General features: G+C 40.1%; 1 protein-coding gene across 3 annotated transcripts in view; it reads left to right on the top strand.

The window, feature by feature from the left end:
- The first annotated feature begins 214 nt into the window (after positions 1–214).
- Positions 215–26,310, top strand: part of MME (membrane metalloendopeptidase) — an 81,546-nt gene continuing 55,450 nt past the window's right edge. The window contains exons 1-3 of one of the 3 annotated variants that reach the window (XM_020781934.3): positions 215–340; positions 17,736–17,905; positions 21,475–21,510. In XM_020781934.3, coding sequence (XP_020637593.3) covers positions 17,746–17,905; positions 21,475–21,510 — 196 coding nt within the window. In that variant the 5' untranslated portion in view covers positions 215–340; positions 17,736–17,745. Of the gene's footprint in view, positions 341–525; positions 625–17,413; positions 17,538–17,735; positions 17,906–21,474; positions 21,511–26,310 lie in introns of those variants that run through there. The other 2 variants (XM_020781935.3, XM_020781932.3) reach the window with 2 other exon arrangements.

Here is a 26,310-nt window from a genome sequence, read left to right as displayed (position 1 = left end):
CGGTGGCCGCCACAGGAAGCGAGCGCCCTGCTAGGCTCGGATGCCAGGGCGATGATGCCTCGGCTTTTGGCAAGAGCCGCCGCCTAAGCCCAGGAGGGAACCCGCCAGCCCGTCAGCCCAGAGATCCCTGCCGTCCGTTCCCTCCCTCCCTCCCTCCCCCTCTCCCTCTTTCGCCCCTCTTTGCCATCCTCTCTCCTCGACCTGAGCGCCGCCCGCCCGGTGACTTCTCCGCTCCCGGGACTCCCAAGGCAGCCTTCCCCCCCCCCCGCCGCCGCCTTCTTTCATTGGCTGGTGATGTTTCTATTTACATCTGCGCCGCACTTCTCCCAGGAACAGCTTGGTAAGTCGCGAGTCGGAGTGGGTGTCTCTGGGTGTCGAGGTGGCCGGAGCGCAGAAGCCGGATCCGGACTTGGGAAGGAGAGCAAGAAAGGAAGAAGGAGAAGGATCGGGGCGAGGGGGAGGGGAGGGGGGGCGCCGATGTGAATAGCAGGACGACCCGAAGGAGGAGAGGGAGGGAGGGCAAGAGAAGATCTGGACTGGGATCCCTTCGAGCCAAACTTGGTTGCCTTAATCATCCCTTTGCAATGCCAAGAATGGACGAGAGCACCTCTGAGCACCTATAAAGTGCGTCTTGATTTCTCTTTTTCCCCCGTCTGCTCATAGGCACCCTCTATACACTGGATCGTTGCCATCAGTTGGCCCTCCCTCCTTTGCGATTTGTGGGATCATCCTTTCAAAGTGAAAAATCGGTACCTTTGCATCTGTCTTGGGGAGGAAGGGCGAACTAGGGAAAAAAAGCGAAGAAAAAGCTTTGCTGCCTTAAACTCCTGTAACATCTCAAAGCGCCCTGCTTCTGCTGTGTTTTCTAACTCTTTAGTAGGTGCCCGCGTATAGGTCTGCCTGTGTGTCTACACGCCTTGAGGCTACAACTTTTGTCAGTGGTGCTCATAGGCTGATGTTAGGCGGTTGAAGCACACCTTCTGTTGTAAAGTTTGTTTCATGTGGTCTGCAATGTATAGAGTTTTTAAGTTCCAATGGGAAACTGAAAGCAGAAGCTTTCTTATTTTAGAAAAAGCTGAAAGTTCATTGGTACTTTTCTCATTTTTCTTAACTAGACCTTTAAGAAATTAATCACAGGGTGCATGTATTAAACTTAGACCCGTGTGTTAGGAATCTCAGATGGAGTACTCAGATGGATCACAAAGATCATCACTTTACATATCATTTTACTTCTGCACACATCAAGTTCTGGTGGTTCATTGTTCTATAGCTGTAAATCAGGGAAGAATTCTGGAAGACGACAATTACTCTGTGAGTCCCAAAGAGGATGGATAAGTTGTGGAGCACTTTTTTCCCATGCAGTAACTAGTCTGAAAGCAGATATGCAAGATCACTTGTTCCAGCTCTTTAAAGCAGGCTTTTGTGCTTATATTCAGTTTGATTACAGAATGATAAAAGGTTAGAACATAGCCATATACAGGGATGCACTATTTAATCAAAGCCTATGTGTATGTGGAACGTCTAATATGTGTTTCTGTTAAACAGAGCAGAAAGAAGGGCTGGGAATTTTTTGATTAGAAATCAAAATGCCTTATGTGCCTGACATAAGTAAATCTCTGAATGATTGGCTTCTAAAATTATTTATCATATAAGCACTTCTTCAATAAGCAACAGAGACTTTTTCTTACTATTTATTCTAAACATTAAGTTTAACTATGATTGTGGGATGTTTAATAGCAAATTTGTATAAAGAATGGAAACATTAATATTTTTTAAAAAATCCTACATGAATCTGACACTACTTGGGGTTTTTTGTTTGTTTGTTTGTTTGTTTGTTTCACATCTTTTCCCAATGGCCTTGAGGTATAATAGCTTAGTGTACTTTTTCAGCTCTTTTAGAACTAAATACCTACCATTTTGCACCCCATTGCTTGGTGCAAAGGCTTGTTGCATGTCTTTCACAGCAAAAATTCTTCCTGTTCATTAGGATTAAGAAGCACTTAAACCAATTAAGCTGTAACCAATTACTATGGTTCAAGCAAATGTGTAATTTATTTAACTACACAGCAGTTTACCAAAGGAAAATTGGAATAGGCTACTGGAGCTCTTGCAGTATCCAATAAACCATTTTGTCCATTTGATAGTGTGTGTTGAGAATATTTTCCTATCTGTATTACACTTAGAGATGCTTTCAGGCAAGGCTTTTATGATGCAGCCACTCTGCCACATTCGTGGAATATTACTGTGGCAGTGTCCAGATAATATCTTATTCCCTTTACAGCCTTCAGTGTTTTCTTATTGCTTCTTCCATTGCTTTTTGTCCAAATGCAGACAGGTAAAATTGCTGCACAATCTCTTGGTTGGAACGTCTCAGTGCTGTTTCTCTAAAAGCATCTCTAAATGGTTAGGTTTTGCCCTGATAAGACACCCACCATGTTTCAAATGGCCACAATAGACTTGCACTGTGGAAACCATGAAGACATATGTCTACCCCATTTCCTCCTAAATCTTGAAATTTTCAAGACGTTTCATGTTAGATAAAATGTATGAATTACATGGATATGAAAAAGGGATGACTTCAACTTAAACAGTAATGACTGTCTATTAGAAGTCTAAGGTCTTTACACCAGCTCTAGAGAGTCAGGAGAAAAAAAAATTGCAGCCCAGACATAGGGAGACCTGCAGTGAACCCATCATCTGCTTTCATTAATAACATATTCAGGTTTGTTCTGTAGGGAAATCCATGGAGTTGTAGGCATATGAAATTGCTTTTGTTTCTTTGCAAGGTTTGCCCCATGACTTTATATGAAAGGAGGGTAGCTCTTTAGCTAGAACATCACTGATCTGTCAAATAAATCAGTTTTATTTAGGAATTACACAGACTAAGAAGCTGAACAAAAATGACCTCTTTTTTGATCTTAAAAGAGAAAGCAAAATATGTCTTCCATGAATATACTACAGACTAGCCCCCTCTGCTAAGGTGTCATAGTTCACAGGCCTCATCTTAGAGCTTGTTATTTTTCAGACAGTGTTTGCACCTTAGACACAAGAAGTGCTTTGATGAATTTAAACTGGAAAGTGAGAACTCACCCTTGGATGCTATAACTTCCTCTTTGTCAAATCAATTAACAGACACAAATGGGAATCCGCATTTGCTACAGTTTCAGCTCTTCCCCATAGCCATACTCTTTCTCCAGTTGTTAAAGTCAACTATTAAAATGTAAGACAGTACCTTACAATTACACTTTTGGTGAAATGGGCTTGCATGTCAATCTTTTGTCAATTTCACCATGGAGTCACTCTTTCCCTGCCAAAGCCTTATCTCTGTAATGAAACTGACATGCCGAACCACTCAAGATGACACTGTGGGATACTTCTTATGTCTTTCAGTGTATGCCAAAGAGCAGCTGGAAGTGTGTTTGCATTTACAAAGTGAAAAATGTCTAAGTGCACATCTCAGATACACTTTAGTTCAAAAAGCTATTCAGGCAGATGGGATGTTCGTAGAACAATGTACCATAGTTTAAATTTACAAAGGTGAACTATCTTATTTAATTTTGGTTGCAGTTTCCTTTGCTCTTTTCACATACCATGGCCTTAAAAGGATCATCTACAAGGTCTAACTTAAAGCTATCCTAGACAGTATCTCAGAGAATTTCCCAATCAACATGGTTCCATTAGTTGGGAAATACTGGGAGCTTTCGTCCAAAAGAGTATTTCCATGTTCTGGAAGATTCTGTTCCTTTCATTAACATAGGCAAATTGCACACTAAATAAGATGTTTATTTCTGTCAACCAGACATGATTCTCGGACATGATGGATTTGAGCAGTGATTCCCAACCTGGGGTACATGTACCCCCAGGTGCACAAACTAGGCCATTTAAGGGTACACCCTCCAAATAATAATGGGGAAAGGCACATGCTTCAACACTGTAAGATAAGACACAAGTCAAAAGTTGTGAAATTAATTGTATGTTATGATGAGTGGTGCAGAGGGTTTTCTTTATTACAGTGGAGTCTCTACTTAAGAACTTAATCCGTATTGGAAGGTGGTTCTCAAGTTGAAAAGTTCTTATGTTGAATCTGCATTTCCCATAGGAATGCATTGAAAACCATTTAATCCGTATCTGCTCTTTAATCCGTATCTACAGTGGAACCTCTACTTAAGAACTTAATCCGTTTTGGAATGGTGTTCTTAAGTTGAAACGTTCTTAAGTTGAAGCAAAATTTCCCATAGGAATGGACTGAAAACTAATTAATCCGTTCTGGCTGTTTTTTTGTTTTGTTTTGTTTTGTTTTGTTATGTAGAGGTGCGTTCGTACATTGAAGCATTCGTTCCCATAGGAACTAATGCAAAGCTGGTTAATACGTACTCTACCACTAGGGGGAGAATTTTTTTTTAACCTAAGATGACCTTAAAAAAGAGCAGGAAAGGTTTTTTTTTCCTGTTCTTATCTTGGATTTCTGTTCTCAAGTAGAAGCAAAATTTAGCAAATGAAGCTGTTCTTAACTTGGATTGTTCTTAAGTAGAGACGTTCTTAAGTAGAGCCCCCCACTGTATTTAACCTTAAGGAAAGCACATTCCCTCACTTTTGTTATTTTGGCAAACACTCCACTACAGCGCGCATGGTCGGCAGTTTGCCCCTCACAAGCTCAGCATTCACTCTCCTCTGCCTCACAAAAATTCAAGTGCTTTTGTACCAGTACCAGTGTATATATAGCAGGCACCTCAGTCAGTCCTGGAAGTTGTGTTCCATGAGTGACTTCTTCCAAGTCTTTTCCTACGTCTCTTCTCCTTGTCGTTGATTTAAGCTGAAGCAATGTTTAATTTATATGCTATTTATTTACAGCTGCAACATAAGCCTTTGAAATAACAGCAATCGTATTAATTACAAACATTTTGCTAACACGAAAGATACAATATATGGAAAAGAGGCTGCCAAGTGAAAAAAAAAAGGCTGGAAACCTCTAGATTAGATCATGAAAATGAGATGAGAATGGCCACATTGCCAATCTGAGATCTATGGCCCCAAAAAGTAATTTTTCCTCACATTTGATACTATCAGAGCTTTCAAAAAGAACATTTAGTATATATTTCACCTAGCATAAATCAGATTTCAACACCAAGGAATGAAAACCCCCAAGTAAATGTGTTTATTCCTATTGCCGTGATCAGGGTTCATTATAAGTCAAACTAATTACATTTCTCTGTTTTGTCTGTGCTTCATGGGGGCAGCTGGGGGAGGAACACAGAAGCATTAGGAGAAGTAAAATGGAACCTGAGCTTGTACATTCTTTAATTGTTCCAAAGCCATTATGGCATTTGCAATTAACACCTCAAGGGAGCTTGATAATAAAGGCTTCATTGGTTTTGTTAAAAACCTATAGGTAAGAGATATCAGTGGGGTGCCTTTAAATATTAGAAATATAGTAGCAGCATAAATACCAGGACTGACTCTCCTAGAGAGGGAGAGGGAACTGTACTGAGGAAACTGTACTGGTTTCACAAAGCACATTTGCATGTCAAAGCAACTAACAAGTGGTGTGACAATAGATTGCAATGGAGGAAGCATTAATGTACTTAATGAATTAAGATACTGAACCATTTGCTAATTTTGACTTTATGTATTTACAGAGTTGGGGGTTGTTTAATCTATTTGAGCCAACTTTTTGTTTGCCTGCTGGTTTTCTTGAATGGGCATTTTTACAGTACCTTACCAGGTGTACTCAGAATTAAGTACAGCTAGGTTCAGGGAGGGCTTACTCCTAAATATAAGCATGCACAACACTGTAGCTCCTAAGCATGTGCATGGTTTATGTCTGCATGCTCAAGTGTAGGATTGTACTGTAAATGTACTGCAACTTTTAGCCATATACCAATATCCTTTTAACTGGTGGATAAATCAAGCAAAGTTGCATGTTTTGTGCACAAGAGTGGATTTTTAAGTGAGGGAAATTCTGCTTCATTGGTTACAGATGGAAGAGCTCTATTATCTACCTTTTAGTCTCCATGGTTTGTTCTAATGGAGAAAAAGAATATGGAGAAAATGAAAATGACACCATTTTCATTTAGCAATGAGTGGGAGCTAGTCATTCTTGGTTTAACTGCAGTTGCAAATTTATTTGAGGTTGATTCATTAGGAAAAAAAAATCTTAAAATGCCTGGAATTTAGGGAGGGCTTTTTCGGTGTTTAACATAGCCTTGCAGTGGTTGCATCCCATGAACACAAAGTTTCTATCCTATAGATCTGCCCAATTGTGAGCTCATCTTCAGAGGCCCACCTGATGGTACCATCTGTTGCATATGTACAGCTGCTGACAACCAGGACAACAAGCCTATTCTGTGATGGTATCAACCCTCTGGAATATCTCCTGCTGCCCTTAGATAAAGCATACACTGGCTGAAATCTAGTAGAAAGTTGTAGTAGGCACATCACAATTCACTTTATTCATCTCAGTTTTTGCTGACATGTGACATCTGCCATTCATTCACTCATTTGTTTGTTTGTTCACTTGTTTGTTGGTTTGTTTCTTCGTTCATTCATTCGTTCATTCATATGTTTGTTTGTTTACTATCTTCCCATTTTCCCAATATAGGGACCCAAAGCAGTTTACAAAATATTGAAATATTGAAAGAACGGATGTGTTTAAAAACCACATGGCCAAAATCCTGTCAATTGCATCCATCAGTATAAACCTCACCAGGAAATTAAAGCTACATAAGAAGTCAGCGTAAGCATTTGCTGTTGCACATCAAGTGTGTGACTTGGTGTATGACATCAAGTGCATACACCAGCCTCTGGACTTTAGGCAGTTCACTATTGGAGAAGACTGGATGATTTGGGGAAGAGATCAGGACTTAGATAAGATAATTTTTTGAACCAAAAGTCCCATAATCTCCCATTCCGGTGGGGGATTATGCTGGTGGGGATATTCTGGATGTTGTCATCCAAAAACTTAACTTCTCTAAGCTTTGGTCCCAAAAATGTTATGTTACTGTCATTTAAATGTCTGTGTTTGGATTTGTCTGTATTGATAAATGGGTGTGAAGTCCCAATGCAATGAAACGTTTCCTGAAAACATGATTCTAAATCACCTTATATTTATGTCTCAGAAGATACCAGTCACACTTTGAGGAATGCAGCCTTAATTTAGGGAGTCATAGGAACAATTTTGACACAAACTTATTATTAGGACTCTGTCTGATGTTAGAGTTGGAAGGCAGTGGAAGTCTGTTAGACTTTGCTCTTTTCTCATCAGGTTGAGGGGAAAAGCTAAGGCCAGAGTGCATCAGAGGTGAAGGCACATCTTCATAAGGAGGAGCAGCACTTGTTTAAGCCCATAAACAAGTCAGACATGGAATCTTGATTGGGGACAAGCAGAAATATATAATTCATTCTCTATTGTTGCTGTGAAAATGTTTGCTTGCTACACTTGTTAACTTCCCTATTGTTCTCTCTCCAGTATGTGCAGTCAAGCATGGTCATAAGTGGTTGGAGAAGGTGATGCTCGACTATGGCTCAGAGCCAGAGATTTCGGGAGTAGGAGCGGCCTGGCTGGAAACTTCTAGATACCGTATTTATGGAAAGTTCTTTCCCTATATATGTGTATTAGTTCTCCAGATCTTGAAACATTTGCTTGGGGATCAAGGCAATCAGAAGCAGCATTAGAGTAGAACTAGCAACATTTTGATACCCAGTGGTACAAGTGAGGTCAATAGACAGGTCTCAGATACTCTACCATCATGCTTTCAGGGGAATGACTGCATGGTTCAGATTAGATTTGATTTTTCTCTTCTTTCTTTTTAATGAATTTATTTTAAACTAATTTATTTTTATTAAATTATTTTATTTTATTTGACTACCTTCATGTACTGGAAGTGATTTCACACGCTTTGGCAGTTCCTGTATATATTTATGTATTAATTATTTAGAATAATAGAATAATGAAGTTGGAGGTAGCTTATAAATCCATCAAGTCCAACCCCCTATTCAATGAAGGAATCCAAATCAAAAGATATCTGTCAGGCGGTTGTCTAAATTTCTCTTGAATGCCTCCGGTGTTGGAGCACTTATTTATTTATTTGTTTGTTTGTTTATTTATGTAATATCCCGCCTATCTGGTCGGATTGGGATCACTCTAGGCGGCACTCTCCACCTCTTGAGGTAATTGACATTATTGTCGTACTGCTCTAACAGTTAGGAAGTTTTTCCTGATATTCTGACAAAATCTGGCTTCCTGTAATTTGACCCCATCTTATATAGTGCATTTTCTCTAAAGAACATGAGGCAGCATACCTGGATCTCTTTTTCCTCCCCTTATCTTCAGAACAACTCCTCTTGGAGATAGGTCAGGCTCTGAGAGAGTGACTGGTTCAGGGTCATTCACTGCCTTTTATGGATCCAATGGAGACTAATGTAGACCTCCCAAGTCCTGTTTCCAGCACACTAAATGCTACACCACAATGACATGGATATAGAGATATGAAGTGTGTGTATTTGGGTCTATGTGTATAGGTTCTATGCAAAAGTTCTCATAACACAGGGAAGCTAAGGGATGTGAGGTGTTTCTCCAATTACCCAATACTAACAGCTAAACAGGGTGTTCTACTTTGTTTATATGTATTTGAAGCAGCCCTTAAGTTGACACAGTTTATCAACCAAAACCTGAGTTTAGAAAAACAATATTCCATGAAGCTGAAATGCCATAGGAATCGATTTATTTATTTATTTATTTATTTTATATCCCACCTATCTGGTTGGCTGAGGACCACTCTAGGCGGCTAGAGTGTATCAGAAATTTGCTGTTTTTTAGTAGTCAGGAACTGGAAATGATACTGTTACAGAATTTGAATCCAAATTATGAGCCTTAATTAAAGAGTCCAAAGGCCATTAAGGAGGCCAAATGTTTTCACACATATGTTCATTAAAAACCAGTGTACAGTATTGGAACAAAACTCCAAGTCTTAATATTGTCACAGATTGTTATAGTTAATCAGTGCATATGCAATCATCATCATCTTAGAACTGCAGAGCTGGAGAGGTCCCTATGGATCATCAAGTCCAGCCCCTGTTAAGGAGGCACTGTGGGGAATTGAACTCCCAGCCGTACCTAAACCACTGAGCTATCCAGCAGTTCATATGTAAAGTGAAAACAAACTAAAATGTTACAATTCAGTCTAAGGTGGACTTTTGTATAAAATGAATGAAGGTGTTTTGAGAAACTTTAGGCAGGGCCAGATTTAGAAGAGGGCAAGTTGGACACTCACCCTGGGTCTCTCAATGAAAGCACTACCAAGCATAAGTTAATAACTCAGTGTAATAAATCTAATCTTCTCCTCACATTCCTTATGGAAATGTATCTAACTAGGAGCAAGCAGGCATCATTTTGTATGCAAGGTGAGTTTCTGTTTGTCCAGTGGGTTAATTGGTCCAATTTAGGAGTAAGAGAAATTTCTTCCAATGCAGATGGAGGGCAAACAGTGCAATTGACATTGAAGATGTGAAGCCATAACCACAACTCTAATCGTTGTCCTCATTCTCAATGTATTAACATTCTCCTTAGTTTCAAAAAGTACTGTACAATGAACAGAATGGAAGATTGTTGTTTTAATTCTAGTGTATGAGGGTTTAAAAAGCCACAATCTGATTCATTGATTGAGGGTGGGAAGCTGCATTGAAGGCACTCCTAACTGAAGGCATAATCAGTTCTACTGTGTTCAGTAAAGAGTGGATCATTGTATGGGGCTCGGAATACTTCTTTTCTATCACTTCCAGGTGACATTGATTTGATTCAGTAAAGTGACGTGGTCAAGCAATAACAATGAACTCACATGTGCTGAACTTTTTGTTTTTATCACTTGTGGGTGCCTCTACAGAAGTGCAGGAGAATCAGAGCTGACATCTGATAGACCTGGATAGACACATACACACAACAACAACATTATTCAGTTAGGAAGCTGGCTTCTAACCCGTCAGACAGCTAAACCTAACAAGCAGGGTCAAATTACAAGAAAAGAAATTTTTGACTGAGCATTGAGGGGACATTCGTAAATATATACATTACTTGGTAGTAAGGCAACCTGTATTGTAAGGTGGTCAATACTCCTTCTTAGAGGGCCTTTTTTGAAAAGCAGAGGGATGCTGGAGAAGTGGATTTTCTATCCTGGACCAGATTACTTTCAACTGTGCAATTCTAGGACTGCATGAATGGCAGAAGTTCACCACTCATTCACACAGAAGCCTTTGCCAGTGCTAAATGGAGATGGCTGGGGTTGAAATTGGGGCATTTGGCAGTCAAAGTGTGTGCTGTCACTGTCCATGGACTGAATACATAGAAGGCCTGGGTAATGCAGAGGAGGAATGCATGTAGAATGGGTTACACCCATCACCGCCCAGAGAGAGACCAGGGTGAGCAACCTTGGTGGCACTAGGTCACAGTTGAGAGCCCTCTGACCCTCTTCTTTCATTCTCCTTTCCTTTTCTGGTAAGAGCAAACTTTTGAAACTTTTTTCCCTCTCAGTTCTTGGACTCTCTTCCTTTTTTATCCTCTTCTATTCACTCTAAATCCATCATTAGCTCTGTGATTTCTTACATTATACTGCCTTAAAAAAAAAAGCCTCTCTTTCCTCCTCCTGATCATGGGTCTGGTAAGGGAAGAGGGACAACCTGCAAAGCCAAAGAAATTGAAAACATTAGAACTTGCCCTGCTTGCCGTTTAGTGCCTAAGTATCTGCAATTACACCTGGGTTGGTGCCATTAAAAAGAGGTCTTCAGAAAGAGCCTGTGCACCTGATCACCCAATATCTACAAGCAAGACTTGGTTAGTGCCATCAATGGAACAAGCATCTTTTTAGCCTGGTATTACTAGAAAGTTTCATTGCTTTGGTCCCAGTATATTATTCTAGCACCCTGAATCAAACTAACCGGTTTTGCAAATAATTCAGTTTGTTCATTAACTGTACAAACTAAGTGATAGGTTGGTCTTTTTCCATTCCAAACCAATCCCCTGTAGTCCAACTTAGTAGCAAAACCAAAACAAAGAAACAAAAAACAAACAAACAAAACATGGAGCTTTCCATGCAAGCTGTCTCATGTGATTTGTGTCTGATTGCTTAAGGCAGGAATGGGCAACTGGGCCGTCTATATGTTTTAGGACTAACTTCCATCAGCCCCAGTCAGCAAGTTCAATGTTTTATGGAAATTGTAGTCTAAAAATATTTGGATGATTCTGATCATGTGATTGTAAAGTTTGAAATGGAGCCACTGTGGTGGATTAGTGTGGGGCTATGCAAGAATAGTGAAGGCACAGTAGATGCAATGCATACACTAGTTCTACAGTATATATGAATGAAATAAATGAAGAGGATACAATATTTTCCCTTAAAAGTTTTTAGAAGCTGGTTAGTATAGGAAGCAGAAAATCTTGTGGCCGTCACATTGCTGCTTCTGCTCACAGAGAACAAAAGCAAAACTGATTAACAGAAATGTTTCCTAACTGGTCAATGTATTCTGCATTGTTTCCTAATTGGAAACAGAATGTGCACATATAAATAATAAGCCATTTTATTTCCAGACACGGGTTCACCTTAGAGACACCAGTGTTTTCTCCCGAATGGATCTTAGAGCTGTTATAAGAAAAAGGAAATAGAAAGAAATAAATTTGAGCATAACAACTTCTGAGCTATAGGTATATATGTATCTATATAGGGTGGGGATAGGACTAGGACCAAGTGTGCAGGTGGAGCTAAGTAGAATCTTTGCTGCCCAACCACATATACATATTAATATACTAGATTTCTCTGTTGTTTTCCATGGACTCTTCCAACTGGAGCACAGGAAAGACATTTGAGCAGTAGTGGTGGAACAGTAGCATCAACATGAATCAGGAAATTCCATTTCCAGTCATTTGAATTATGACTTCACTCTTTCCCTATCTCTGTGAATATCACAACTTCTTAACATAGTTACAGTTCAAGGATACAACCGGCAGGGGTGGAGTGTGTCATTTGTCCTATATTTCCGAGGGCATAAGAGTATAAGGAGAGCTGTGCTGGATCAATCCACAAGCCAGTCTAGTCCTAACCAGATGCCCTAGGAAGCCCACAAGCAAGACATTAGCACAATAGTACTCCCTATTGCTGTTGTTCCCAGTGACTTATATTCAACACTATAGTAATACAGAATATACTATGTAGGTATGGCTGTAAATGTCATAGTACCTATTATGACTATTAGTCAATAGATAGGTTCCCCCCCCCATGAGTTTGTTCACTCTCTCTGTAAAGCTATCTAAACGAATGGCTATAAACTAGGGACAATGTATGGGGCACTTCTTATCCAATAGTGGCTCTTGGCTCAATGAGAGAATATCTCATTGTGAAATTTTGGGGTAAGCTCCTCTTTGACTTGAATCATAAGTCACTCCTGCTATTACCACTTCTTGTGGTAGCCTATTCTGCAGTTTGCTGTGTTATGTGAACATGTGAGAGGTAGTGCGACATAGTGGATAGAGTGTCAGATTAGGATTCCAGAGAGTTGGGTCCTTGAATACCTTTTGTACCCCAGAAATGATTAGAATGATCGTAAGTCAGAAGCAGTTTGACAGTGCATGGAAAATCATGGAAGTGTGTTTGTTCTTAACCTGATTCTCCTACCATTTAGCATCATGGCATGATCACATGTTCTGATATTATCTGCCTATCTGCTTTTAACACACACCATGCAGAATTTGATGCACTCAGCCCTCATGATGGCATGTACTCCCCTTTTTCCTAAATCAAAATGTCTGAATATTATAGTCTTTACTCTTATAGAAACTGCCTCAGCACCCAGTCCATTTGGTTGCCCCTTTCTGCACTCTCCAGATCTATAGCTGCCTTTCTGAAGTGACCAGGACGCTACACAATATTCCAGTTATGGTTGCATCATGGATTTGTATATCGTTGTTATCCTTAGCAGCGGCTCCTGGCCCCCAAGAAAGCAGCATTCACTTACTTGGATCCAGGTCGAGGTGTGTTCAACTGGGTTGAGAAAAACAGATTTATTTGCCCTTCCTTTCCCATAGCTGCCCCTTGAAGCCCTCTGAATAGCTGCACAGCAGGTCACAAAACCCCACCGTATGGTGCAAGCAGTAGGGCTTGAGAGGAGAATGAAGATGGGAAATGTCTGAAAAATTGGGAAGTCACCTAGGAGGAGATCAGACAATTAATGGCCCCAAAAAGTCCCACCCCTTTGGAGCAAGAGATCAGGTGCCATCAAGTCAGTTCTGATTTACAGCAACCCTTTCCATGGTTTTCCAGGTAGAGAATACTCAGAAGTGGTTTCCCATTCCCTTTTTCTTGGGGGTGCCCTGGGACTACGCAGCTTGCCTGAGGTTGCACAGGCTGGCTCCACTCGAAGGAGGCTCAGGGGAGTATGGAACTCCCAACCTCTGGTTTTGCAACCTAAACCAATGAGCTGTCCAGCCAGCTATTCAGCCCCGTTACAGATGGAGGAGCCAATAAAGAGATGGAGACACAAAAATGTATTTTAATTAGGACCACGGTTATTTAAACAGGACTGTGGGGGGAAGAATATGCAGGAGTTTAGCATCTAACTTTGGAATGTCAGCCGGCATTAAATCTCGCAGCCCTCCTGATCTGGTTCCATTATAACCTTATATCTGGCCATCACCAATGTGTATGGGAGCCCTTTCTCTCACTTCTACCCATTGTCTCACAGCTCTGAGTAGATGATAAAGATAGGTTCTATCCTGCCCCTGGGTCTAAGGGCTGTAAACTGCAAGACTCAGAAGCCGCCATTCCCCATAAAGTTGCCTATGGCTGCTTACCAACCCTCTCTCTTGACAGAATGCCAGTCCAGACTTGCCGATGGAGGCCAAATGTGTCCCAATTAACCTCAACCCAAAGTTAAAAACATCAGATGGTTAACCCAAATGCCCAAATTTACCAAGGAAATACAAACTGAGTTGCAGACTAACCAAGTATAACTAAAATTGACCTCAACTGTTAAACAGGAAAGCACAACCTATTCATTCCACCTAATTCAATGCGAAGTAGGCAAAAACCCAAACAAAAATCCATGCTATACAGTGAAAGGAAGGGGGGGCTCATCCTTGACATAGGAGTGACCAGCTAAGCCCATATTAAATGCAGAAGTGTGGGCCAGAGTTCCAAAAAAAGACAGAGGTAAGGCATGGAGGACCCACCTTTATCTTCTAGTATGCAAACTACACAGCATTGACAACTCATCTTGTCCTCTGCATTTTTTATCTTGGCTCTGGTGCAGAAGTCTGGAGCAAAACCATCCTTCTAGTCCCACCCTTTTGGAGCAAGAGATCTACTGCCTTTAAAGATCTATTGCCATGCAAAACAAGGGCCTATTCACATCTTTACCTTTGTTGTTCCTCTTAACAGAGATGCCCAGAAGTGGACACAATACTCCACATCACTTTCCTATATTGTTACCACATCTGCAGATGATCATCTTGAGTAGAGGATTACCCAGAGGGGACCTTTTAAGGAAGAATGTGTTCTGCCCAGAGTCCATGTGTTCATCATCCCCTGAGCGACTCTTTCTCTGAGAGGAAAAAAAAATATGGATGTCCCCCAATGTTGCAGGAGGAGAGTGATTTTATTTTGACAGTTATACTTCTCTCTCACCTCTTGTCTCATGAGCTTATCCTCACAACAATTCTGTGAGGTAGGATGAGCTCATGAGACAGTGGCTGCCCTAAAATCTCACAGTGAACTTCGTGGTTCATTGGGAATTTGAATCTGGATCTTGCAAGTCTGAATCCAACACTGTCAATGCTATATTAAAAGGTAAAGGTTCCCCTTGACAATTTTTGTCCAGTCGTGTTCGACTCTAGGGGGCGGTGCTCATCCCCGTTTCCAAGCCATAGAGCCAGCATTTTGTCCGAAGACGATCTTCCGTGGTCAAATGGCCAGTGCAACTTAGACACGGAACGCTGTTACCTTCCCACCGAGGTGCTCCCTATTTATCTACTTGCATTTGCATGCTTTCGAACTGCTAGGTTGGCGGGAGCTGGGACAAAGCGACGGGATTCGATCTTATGACTGCTGGTCTTCTGACTCTGCAGCACAGGTTTCTGCGGTTTAGCCCGCAGCGCCACCACGTCCCTCCAATGCTATATTATAATGGAGCAAATACACAACAATCCTATTCTTCACCACAGAGGAGGGGAAAGTTACTTTTTGATACTACAGCTCACAGGCCCCCATGGTCAGTGCTCAGTCAGAGGATGTCCAGAGATTTTTTTTAAAAAAATTGTTTCCACCACTATCTTTTTCACTCACTAATTAGTTCACCAGACAAAAGACGTCAGCCTTTTCATTACAGGATAATGAATATCCAACTAAGTGCAGAGTGACTGCAGAGGCATTTGTCTTGCTGTTTGTTCACTGTGGGGATGCAAATACTGGCATGAACCTCCCCACCTCCAGAGCATTCTTACCCATACCTTTCTGGGTCCCTGTCAGGAGCAACTGCTTTTCAGGTGCATGTAGAATAGCTCTGTTTTAGTTTATTTCCAGCACATGCCATTGCTGGGATTGAACCAAAGCAGAGCTTGAGGCTTTCAATTTCCCGATATCATTAAGTGGATTGAGAAGACAGCTTAGCCACGTCACAATATTGGCAAATGAAAAGCTTCCTCTGCTTCTCCATGGATGGACAGAGCAAGGAAGCAAATAGGGATGTTTGAGTTGTATATGCCATGTGGATGCAAAGATTATACTTAATGGCACTGCCAACCTCTACACAACCTTAACTGACCCTATTTAGATCAATTCAGCCCAGTCTAATTGAGCCGTCTAGACAAGCCCTGAGATGAGCACAAGCTGGAATATTTGCTTTTTCTGTTCTTCCAAGGTTGGGTAGCTGTCCAACATGGATTTCCACCTGAAGTAGATCGAGCTGAGAGAGTGATCGGCCCAAAGTTACTCAGTCAATTTCATGCCTCAGTGGCACTACAACCTAGATTGCCCAAGTCCCAGTCTAATATTATAATCAATATCCCACACTTTGTTTTAAAATGTTATTCCTGTGCCATCAATTCAGCTCCAACTCATGTCACCTCCATGAACAGGTGCTCTCCAAAATGTGCTGCCCTCAGCCACCCTGCTCAGCTTTTGTAGACTCGAGCCCATGGTTTCTTTTAAGGAGTTAATCCATTTCATATTTGTTCTTCCTCTTTTCCTGCTGCCTTCTATTTTTCCCAACATTATTGTCTTCTACTGTCTTCTCATGATGTATCAGAGGTAGGACAGTCTCAGTTTCAACATTTTTGCCTCCAGAGAAAGTTCAGATTTTATTTGTTCTAGGAGCCACTTGTCTGTTTTGTGGAGTTTGTTTTGGCAGTTCAAGGTACTGTATCCACAAAGCACTCCTCCAGCGCCACATTTCAAACAAATCTTTTTTTTTTCCTGTCAGCTTTCTTAGCTGTCTAGCTTTCTCACCCATACACGTTGATTGGGGAAAATACAAGATTGTTAATAGAGGTGAAAGGATTCATCTGTCTCATATCTTCCACACTTTCCTTGTAACCCACTGTCCACTGAAGACTGCAGCTTCATTTCTTAAAAGTAAAACTTGGAGAGAAATAAAATGCACAGCTATACAGAGAGGAGTGTTGGAGAGGGGCTATTCTTTCTCAAGAAAAATATAGTTAATTGTTGTTTTTATGTGCTGTCAAGTTGCCCTTGATTTACGACAACCCCATGAATGAGCAATCTCCAAACAGCCGTGCCAAGCTCTTGCAAAGTCAAGCCTGTGGCTTCCTTAAGGGAATCAATCCATCTCATATTTGGTCTTCCTCTTTTCCCTCTGCCTTCAAACTTTCCCAGCATTATTGCTTCAACAAAATTAATATACAAACTAAATAAAGCTAATTTCAATGTTTTTGACATAGTGTTTGTTGAGGTGAGGTCTCCCTTTTTTATATATCTATACTTTTTTCACAGGGGTTTTAAGCTGTTCCATTATAGAGTAATTGATACACTTCTGAGCAGCTCTGCAGTTAGTAAAATACTGTATGAATAGCAGCATTTCACCCCCTCCTACCCAGAGTCAGATCGATGATCCGTGTAGGTTAATAATCTATTGTCTTCATCAATTTCTAACAGTACCTTGGTTTGTAACTCTTAGCCCAGTAATCAGCAAAATTTAGGTTTTTGGGATTTATTGGAGATTTCAGCTATCTTACATACGTACTACTGTAATCTTAAACTGAAGGCTCTAATCATTAGTTGCTGGAGTGGTGTGAAAAATGCCAAACAGGCAGAAATAAAACATAATAATAATAAAACTTTTGACCGTTGGAAAAGGATCAAAGACTGAAAGGTTAAGTTAATTTTTATTCAAACAGTTTGGGCCACATTTCACTTGCTCGCAAACCCTTGTACCACAGGAGTGCTATTAAAATAGATATGTTAGCAATAAAAGCAAGTTGTTGGTATGTTTTCCTTCCCTTTTCAGCTGCACTGGGCCTAAAGAACAACACTGTGCTGCAGAGTGTAAGTGACAAAATAGTATGTGGATTTACTATCACGACCAACAGTTTTATGCATTTAAAAAAAAAAATAACATCAAAACCACCAATATTTCCTCTTCCTCATTCTGGGGGGTGAGGGAACTAGCTAGGTAGGAGGAACTTAAGAATTTCCATTCTTTTAGAATTTCAACAGCTGTGCTTTGTTTCTTATTCTTTCCAGACTCTAGGTTATGGGCAAGTCAGAAAGTCAGATGGATATAACTGAGATGAACTCTCCAAAACAAAAGAAAAAACTGCGATGGAGTGCGCTGGAAATTGGGCTTACTGTTGTCGTCATTCTACTTGCCATTGTGGCCATCACCATGATCACTCTATACGCAACCTACGATGGTAAGCTGGAGATTGAAAACTCCCCTTTTGATCTCAAAAGTGTTTTTTTTTGTAATTTTTATTTTTTATAAGGGATAACAGAAAGGAGAAGGGAATTGGGATTGATGAGGAAGAGGGGAGACAATAACATACTTTCATCCATTCTGTACCTATTGCCATATCAAGATTTTAAATTATTCTATTTACTCTTTTCTGCCTTCTAGATTCAGTTCTCCTTTCAATATGTACTGTTCACAAGCTGCCTGTTGATTCTGTCCACTTGTTAAATAGATCCCATCTTTCTGTTGCCTTTTGCAAGGGATAGTCCTTCATAACTTCTGATAAAATGTCCATTTCGGCTATTTCCCGTATCTTTTCAATAAGATCTTCTTGTTTCGGTACCGTTGATCTTTTCCAATTTTTAGCATCTCAAAAGTTATTTTAGAAACTCGATGGCCAAGGGAAGGGGAAAAACAGGATTGCATGAAATATAATCCCGGAGAACGGGAGTTGATTACAATAGTGTGGGAAAATCTTTTAGAATTTGAACCAGGACTTGGGGGGGGGGAGTTACTTTTTAGATACCAACATGGCTTTTTTTTTTCAATGCTGCTTGGGGGCATTCTGGGAACTGTAGTCTAAAGAAGTAACTTCTCCAGATGTTGAACTTCTCAGTTGGATCATTGCTGAAATATTAGTCACGAAATCAATGTGTGTCTCTTTTGCTGTAGTCAAACTTTAATTCAATAGAAAAAGCCATGCCAGGTTTCTCTGCTTGCTGATTGATAAGAGTTCTGTTTGGGAATGGCTTCTCTAAAATTAGATGATTAGGTTTCCATGATCCGGTAAAAACTTGAAAACAAACAAGCCAGAGAATTTTACTGACTTCTAACAATGTTCCATTTTCGAGGATGCAGCCCTTATCTGCGTTTTGGTACCCTCCTTATGAGATACTGTAATACTTTAATGTATTCATTCAGGAACGGAGCAGGTTGAACATAAATTGAGCTGGTTACCTACAAAAGCAAACTGGACTGTCCCTCATCAAAACTTTAGGAAGAGCCATCTGTGCTCTGAATGGTACATTCCAGAGGTTGCTTTCCTCTTTGCCTCTCACTCCTTACTATCTCCCTCAGTGACTTTTTACATGCTTTTGCTGTTTTCCACTGACACCTAATCCCCCTTCCCTCTCCCCCGCTGAAGAAGGGAAATAATTATCTTCTCCAATTATCCCTCTGCTCTTTGTGGCCACTTTTTTTTTACAGTTCCCCTTTACACTAGATATGTCTGGCAACATTACTATTGACTATTAAGGAAAATCTGCAGTCATTCTCTCTTCCTTTAACCCTTCCTTGTCCGAAATTCCCCAGGCTAACAGCTCCCCCCTCCCCCCAAAAATTTGCTTTCCACTCTATCTTCCCCTTGCTTTTAAAGAGCAACAGTTTCTCCTCTGAAAATTGTCTCTTAAATTAACAGGTTAAAATGATAGTAAGACTTGCATAATTAGTAAAAAAAAAAAAATCAAAGCACTGTCATCTGGTCATTTCCCCTTCCTATCTCACAACTATACACACAAATTTCTTTCTCCAATGTCTATTCACTTCTTACTTCCTAAGAAATAAGGCAAAATTACATTAGCATCAGAATTCTTTCACATTTCCTTCTACCTGCCTAAGTGCTGACAGACATTAGATGGCTCTGCCATCATAAAAATCTATAATTTCCCTTACTTTTGTAAATTCCTAATAGTATGAATTACACTGACATAGTTAAGGGGAAGGAAGTTGCTAGGAGATGTTCACCTAAAACATTTTCAGATCCCTTTTCCCATAAATTCCTTCTGCTGTTACAGAGTAGCAATTAAATGTTTCCCTTTGTGATCCCAAAACAGCCACCCACAAAATCTTAACAGCTACAGACTCTTGCCAAAAGACATTTTCCTACTTTTTCTAAACATCCTTGACCCACTTCTGTATTTTTGGAACAAATCTCCCAAATGAGTAAACAAATCAGAAAAAATTAAGAAACATTTCCAAGAGCACACACACACACACACACACACACACACACACGCACACACACACACACACACACACACACAACCACAACCACAACCACAACCACAGGCATGGAATGTCTACACACAACAAAATAATAAGCATTTCCCACTGAGTTTCTCCTTATTTTAAAATACGTGATAAACCATATCTGGGATCACGTCTTCTGCTACACACAAGATCTCCAGTTAAAATTCCCCAAACACCAAGTGAACCTTGATCCCAACTGTCAATAGAAAATTATAGAAGGATTTTCTTCTGCTTTTCTGGAATGGTTTCCTCACCAAACCCAGTTTATTCCCTGATCTGAACTGCATATCTATGCTCAGCCACTACTCTTTATCTTGGGATAGAATTCTTCAGCTCTAGCTGGACTTCGCCTACTCATATTGGCAGCAAGAAATCCAGTTCTTTGTTCGTGTTCCTAGTTATGTAAATAATATGTGGCCCAATCTATGGCAGATAATAGTCATAGTATCTTATGGCAGGCATAGCTCATAGGTTTATGCCTTACTGCCACTGACTGGCTTTACCTCTGGGGTGAATCAGTTTCAAGGAAATGAGTCCCCCCCCCCCACTAAGGCAGCATTGGGAAACTTCCAGAGATCTGGGACTGCACATGCTGTCCCTGAACCTTACAGGAACAGTCTTAGAACCATCACATCCCAAAACATTGCTTACAAGAATGGATATGGGGCTACTATGAACAGCCCTTTGAGTACCTTAATAGCCAGTGTAAATATATATATAAAGGATATGCTCTTCCAAGCACACAAATATATATAAAGGATATGCTCTTCCAAGCACACAAAAAGGACTGTTTTTGAGCCACTCAAATTTTTTTTTGAATTTTTGGGTATGTGTGTGGCAAATGTAAACCCTAGGGATTCCAAGAGTCTACATTTGGGCCCTGGAGGGCTACTGCATATTGCTAATCCCTGCACTAAGACCTTCGTGGGGCAGCCATGAGACAATTATGGAATATGCCAGCTGGGGGTTCTGGAAGCTAGAGTCCAGACAAGTAATGTCTCCAATAGCAACCTCTGATGAGGTTTAAGCTCCATAATTGCCTTCCATTCCTTTCCCCCATTAACTAGTATACAGAGGCATATAGCCTCTTACGATGGAGGTAATAGCAAGAAACCATGACTAGTATCTGTTGCTAACCTTATCCTCCATGAATTTGCCTCATCTTGTTTTAAAGCCACTGAAGGTTAGAAGCCACCAGTGCTGCTTAGGGTAGCAAAATTCACAGTTTGACTAGATACTGTTTAGTCAAACACTTCCTTCTCTGTGTCTTGAACATTTCCTACAATTGAGCTTCATTGGATGATTAATTTTCTTTACCACTCTCTCCATTTTATGCACAATTGTTACCTTTAGTGTCAGTGAGGCTGAGATTTTTAAGCATGAAGATAGAAATCTAATTATCTAAAAAATAATTAACAATATAAATATGTTACACAATTCCTTTCTTTTTGTTCTCTCTTTCTCTCATTCACTCGCTCTCTTTTTCTTCCCCCACACTTTTAGATGGCGTTTGTAAGTCTTCCGATTGTATAACATCAGGTAAGATTTTCACTGCTTTCCAGTTTACTTTAATTTATTAATGTCTGTTTCTCAGTGTAATATGTCTCAAATACACACAGACATCCACAAAGAGGCTTTTGTGCTTAAGTTATTTGGATAGCATTCCTTCCCATCTCCCAATTTCCTTCCATCCAGCCACACTATAACAGCTAACTGGTAAGAAATTGGAGACAACCAGTTATGGGCAATTCAGGGGCAAGCTTATAAATCAGGAACTGGGATATTTCCAACCAAGACAAAATTCTGTAGGGATATTCTTTTAGTAAATCTTAAAAAACCAATGGAGATCAATCTCTCATTTGTTTAGTTCATCATCTTAGAAGGGGACAGATTATTGGATGGCGCACAACCTTAAGGTTGTTCTCTGCACATACAGAGTCCTGAAATGGAATATGAATAGGCTCCTTAGAAACAGCCTGGCTCTATCCATACAGGATCTCTATAAAATATTGGTTGTTTACAGGAAGTGGTACTGAGGCCAATATAGGCATTAGAAATACAGTGAAAAATAAACCTTCCATTCCATTCCAGATTTGTAGTAATGGAATGGACCATTATACTTTTCCTAACATAGTTTTCATATAATATTTGGTTTAATTGTTACAGTGGGCCTGGATAGCTATGATACTCCAGATGTTTCTGGTCTACAATTAGAGTTTCCAGGTGTCAGGTTTTGGACCTGAGACTCTTGTTTTTGTGGTTCATTCTCAGGGTCTCTTGTTTTAGCCCAGAAATCTCAAGGAATGGGATGTCACTGACCTGGCAACCAGAACTAGTGTGCAAGTCCATGCTGATACACTGTAGGCCGGGTAGAAATATGCCGGTAGCCTCCAGTCTGTAAATATTTCCTAAATAGACTTTAGGAGGCAGATCACTGGTAACACTGATTAATTGTTCTTTAAGCTCTAGATGTTCTCTCTGTCACACACCATTTTGCTATTGATGTTGATATGTCTCCTCCATGACATCATAAGGGCATTCCTCTATGACATCACAAGAGTCTAAATCTTCTCAGGAAACATGATGTTGATGACAGATTCCCAGTCACATGGACAGCCTCTGTGCACAGCAGAGCTTCTTCTCATCAGAATGTCACTCTATGCAATGAATGATAATGGAGAACTAGCATACCCACTTCCTAAGCTGTTGATTTTCCACTGCCTTTCTAACACCTGGGGTGAAACAGCCACAGTGACCAAAATCCTACTGTCATTAGGCTGGCAAAAGGGAAATGGGGTAATCTGCTTGGATTCCACATTGCAAGCTAGTTGAAGGCTTGGTGCACAATCGGAAATCCAAGCAGGGACTTGTTAATTAGCAGCAATTTGCCACCATGAGTTATGCCACTTCCTTTTCTCTGGCATAACTAAGCAGCAGGATTTTGGACAATCATTCTGCATTGTGCCAGAACATCCTGACTACACCAAGCAAGATGACAGTACTATATAAAATTAACATTTGAGCATCTGGCTTCAATGTTCTTTTGTCGTCCTGAAATAGAGGTGAACTAATATTGTTTCCAGATAGGTTTCAGTTAGGGTGGCACATACAAGAATGTGCCCCTGATATAATCATCTATTTATGTAATTCATTAACATGCTTAGGAAAACCAGTTTCAAAACTTCTTCTCTCATTCCTACCACCATGTTTATTATTATTTAAAACAATTGTTATCAATTTGATTTATATCCTGCACTTCCTTTGAGGCATCCAGGGAAATTATGAATATAATATAATTTGTCTTCTATCTTTTTCTGGTAAACTTTCCCCAAAAAAGGTAAAGGTAAAGGTTCCCCTAGACAATTTTTGTCCAGTCGTGTTCGACTCTAGGGGGCGGTGCTCATCCCAGTTTTCAAGCCATAGAGCCAGCGTTTTTGTCCGAAGACAATCTTCCGTGGTCACATGGCCAGTGCGACTTAGACACGGAACGCTGTTACCTTCCCACCGAGGTGGTCCCTATTTATCTACTTGCATTTGCATGCTTTCGAACCGCTAGGTTGGCGGGAGCTGGGACAAGCGACAGGAGCTCACTCTGTCACGTGGATTCGATCTTACGACTGCTTGGTCTTCTGACCCCGCAGCACAGGCTTCTGCGGTTTAGCCCACAGCACCACCACGTCCCTGTTAAACTTTCCCAAACCAGGGCACAAAATGTAAAATCACAAACTCAATAAATCAGTAGTAAGAGTAATCATAAAAACAGTCCAGTTGTAAATCAGGACAATCATTAGCTCTGTATGGATGGTCTGGTTTACAACTGGATTGTGACTGCACTTATTATTGATTTATTGAATGCACGCACACTTTTGAATAAGACCCGTGAAACACCGTGGGATTTTTTAGAGTAGACATGAATGGCCTGGATTATAGAGGAAACAGGTTGAATGAGAATAACAGTGTGGCTTAGAACAACTGGAGCAGGAGAAGGTTGAGACATGAATTATAAGGTGCCTTTTGAAAGGAGGATGAAAAATGGCAACCCAAAGAAGAGACAGAATTGGTCCCCTTGATTCCATGAAATTTTACTTTATGTAATACAAAGGGGGAAGGATTGAATTGGATGACATGTACAACAAGATCAGGGTTTTTGTTGGTTTTTTAGCCAAAAAACCTTCCCAAACCTATTATTTGCACAATAAAGATATGTTTCAAGAGGAACGAAAGAGGAGAAATACACACTTCCCCCTTCAAGCTCTCCAGAACTGCACCCTGCTGGCAGATCTCTGGCCTTACATATTCATAGCACAGCAAGAGAAGACTGGGAATGCTGAGAAGAGAAGAACATCTGTATATTTTCTCATTTTCCCCAATCCTAAAACTCATCCCATAAAAGAAGATTCCTCTTCCTGACTGCTTGGAATCCTAAACAAATGTATATATTTTTGAGGAGAAGGGATAAACTATAGAGCTGTATTGTAGATCCCATTTGTTGGCTTCCTAAAGCTAAAAGCTAATTTAGGGTGGTTGTCCTAAAAATGCTTGCCAGGAAATAACAGTGAAAGCCAGAATGTGGCCCAGGGTTAGACTCTACCATTAAGCAGAATGCAGCAGTTGCCACAGTGTCTGGTTGTGGGAGGCGGCAGCGAGGTGTTGAAGAAAGAGCAAAATGTGGAAAAGTTGCTTTGGGGAGACAACAGCTCCCAGAATTCCTCAGCTAGCTTGGCCACTAGAGTTGACGTTCAAAAAAACCAACATCTTTTTTCCATAACAGTTTATGGAAACTTCCACCTGAGATCTACAAGGCTTTCCTCTTTCATCTTGATCAGTTTCTCATTTTTTGACAAGGCCAGAAAGATTGCCCTATAATTCCCATCCTTTCTAAGCTGCTTGGAATGGATTTGATTTGGATGGGATCCATGCTGGTCATAGAAGCCAAAAAGAAAAGGGGAAATAATTTCTTCCACCCTTGGCAATGTCCTCAGTGTCATAGTTGCAGATCCACAAGACAGTGTCTTAGCGACGTCAGCAGTCATACTCCTCCTAAGCCATCTATCTGCAGCTACCTCATCTATGTGACACTGTCACTGGGCTTGTGCTCAAGATAGAGGAGCCCTTTGTAAATGAAATGAAACAGAGGAACTTGTCTATCACATGCGAGTGCTAGATAAGGCCTGAAGATTGAAATGGCTTCACCCACTATTTAAACTTCTAAATATATGGTTTGTAAAAGTTGTTTTCCCATGACTCATCTTCTGCATTGTCTTCTGTTGAGACATTTGCTTTATGTTCAGTGATAAAGAAAGAGAGCTGCTTAGATATAACTGGTTCTCATCTTGTCTCCTTGTGCACAGATTTTGTTATAGCTTTTTTAAAATCTTGTTTCCATGTTTAAAGAGATCTTTGGCCTTGAGGTTTTTTTGCTCTCCCCTCAAAAGTTTTCATAGTTTTCACTTAAAAGGATATTTTGGATCAGAATTTTTATTCCCCATTTGTCTTATAAAGCTACTATTCTCTTGCTTCTAAACACTCAAAGTTGGAGAGAGAGAGAGAGAGAGAGAGCGAACACACATTATTTTTGACCGCTAATGTTTATGCTATAGGAGTTATTCTTGACTAAACTCATTCTCTTGAAAGTGGTCTACTGTGCTCCCTGAATTAAAAACTCTACATATTACCATACCAATCAACCCTCAGTATTCTCCCTGTCATGTACACTATAGGAATGTTCTCTACAAGTAAATGATGAACTTAAAAGGTGAGATCAAGGCTTACGTCAAAGCTGTTTAAAAAGGATTGATACCAAAATGTGTACAAAATACCTATTTCCCCCCTATTCTATTGTGTATTCTCTTCTCTTGTTCTTAATCAATTTTTAAAATTATTTTTCATTATTTGAGCTTTATTTTCTCCCCCTTATTTAAATTTTATGAAAAGAAAAAAAATAATGTGACCCTTAAACTCACTGGGTAAAATGTTAATGCTTATATCAGTACATATGGTAGTTTGTTGTTTCCACTTCGATGTTGGAAGAAGCCTTTTTGTTGGAATTGGGTCACAACTGTACTAAATGTATTCCATTTGTTTCCAACTCCAATTTATGACTCGTGGAACATACTTCTTTTCAGCTATCCATTATTGACAGGCACAGTATCTCTCTTTATGAACAAATGCAGGTCTTGTTTTATAGTTTTCCATTTAAGAGCCACATTATTTTTTATTTTCATAAAACCAGTGGTTGCTCTTGATATATTCCAAGGAGTAAAAAAATACATTTCTGAAATATAAAAGCTTCCCAAAATTCAGTTTTTGGAAGGGAGAGAAAAGCCTAAAACACTTTTT

The sequence above is a fragment of the Pogona vitticeps genome, chromosome 3 (assembly GCF_051106095.1).
Source record: "Pogona vitticeps strain Pit_001003342236 chromosome 3, PviZW2.1, whole genome shotgun sequence".
In the NCBI taxonomy this organism is placed as follows: Eukaryota; Metazoa; Chordata; class Lepidosauria; order Squamata; family Agamidae; genus Pogona; species Pogona vitticeps.
This window is presented reverse-complemented; position numbering and strand designations above follow the sequence as displayed.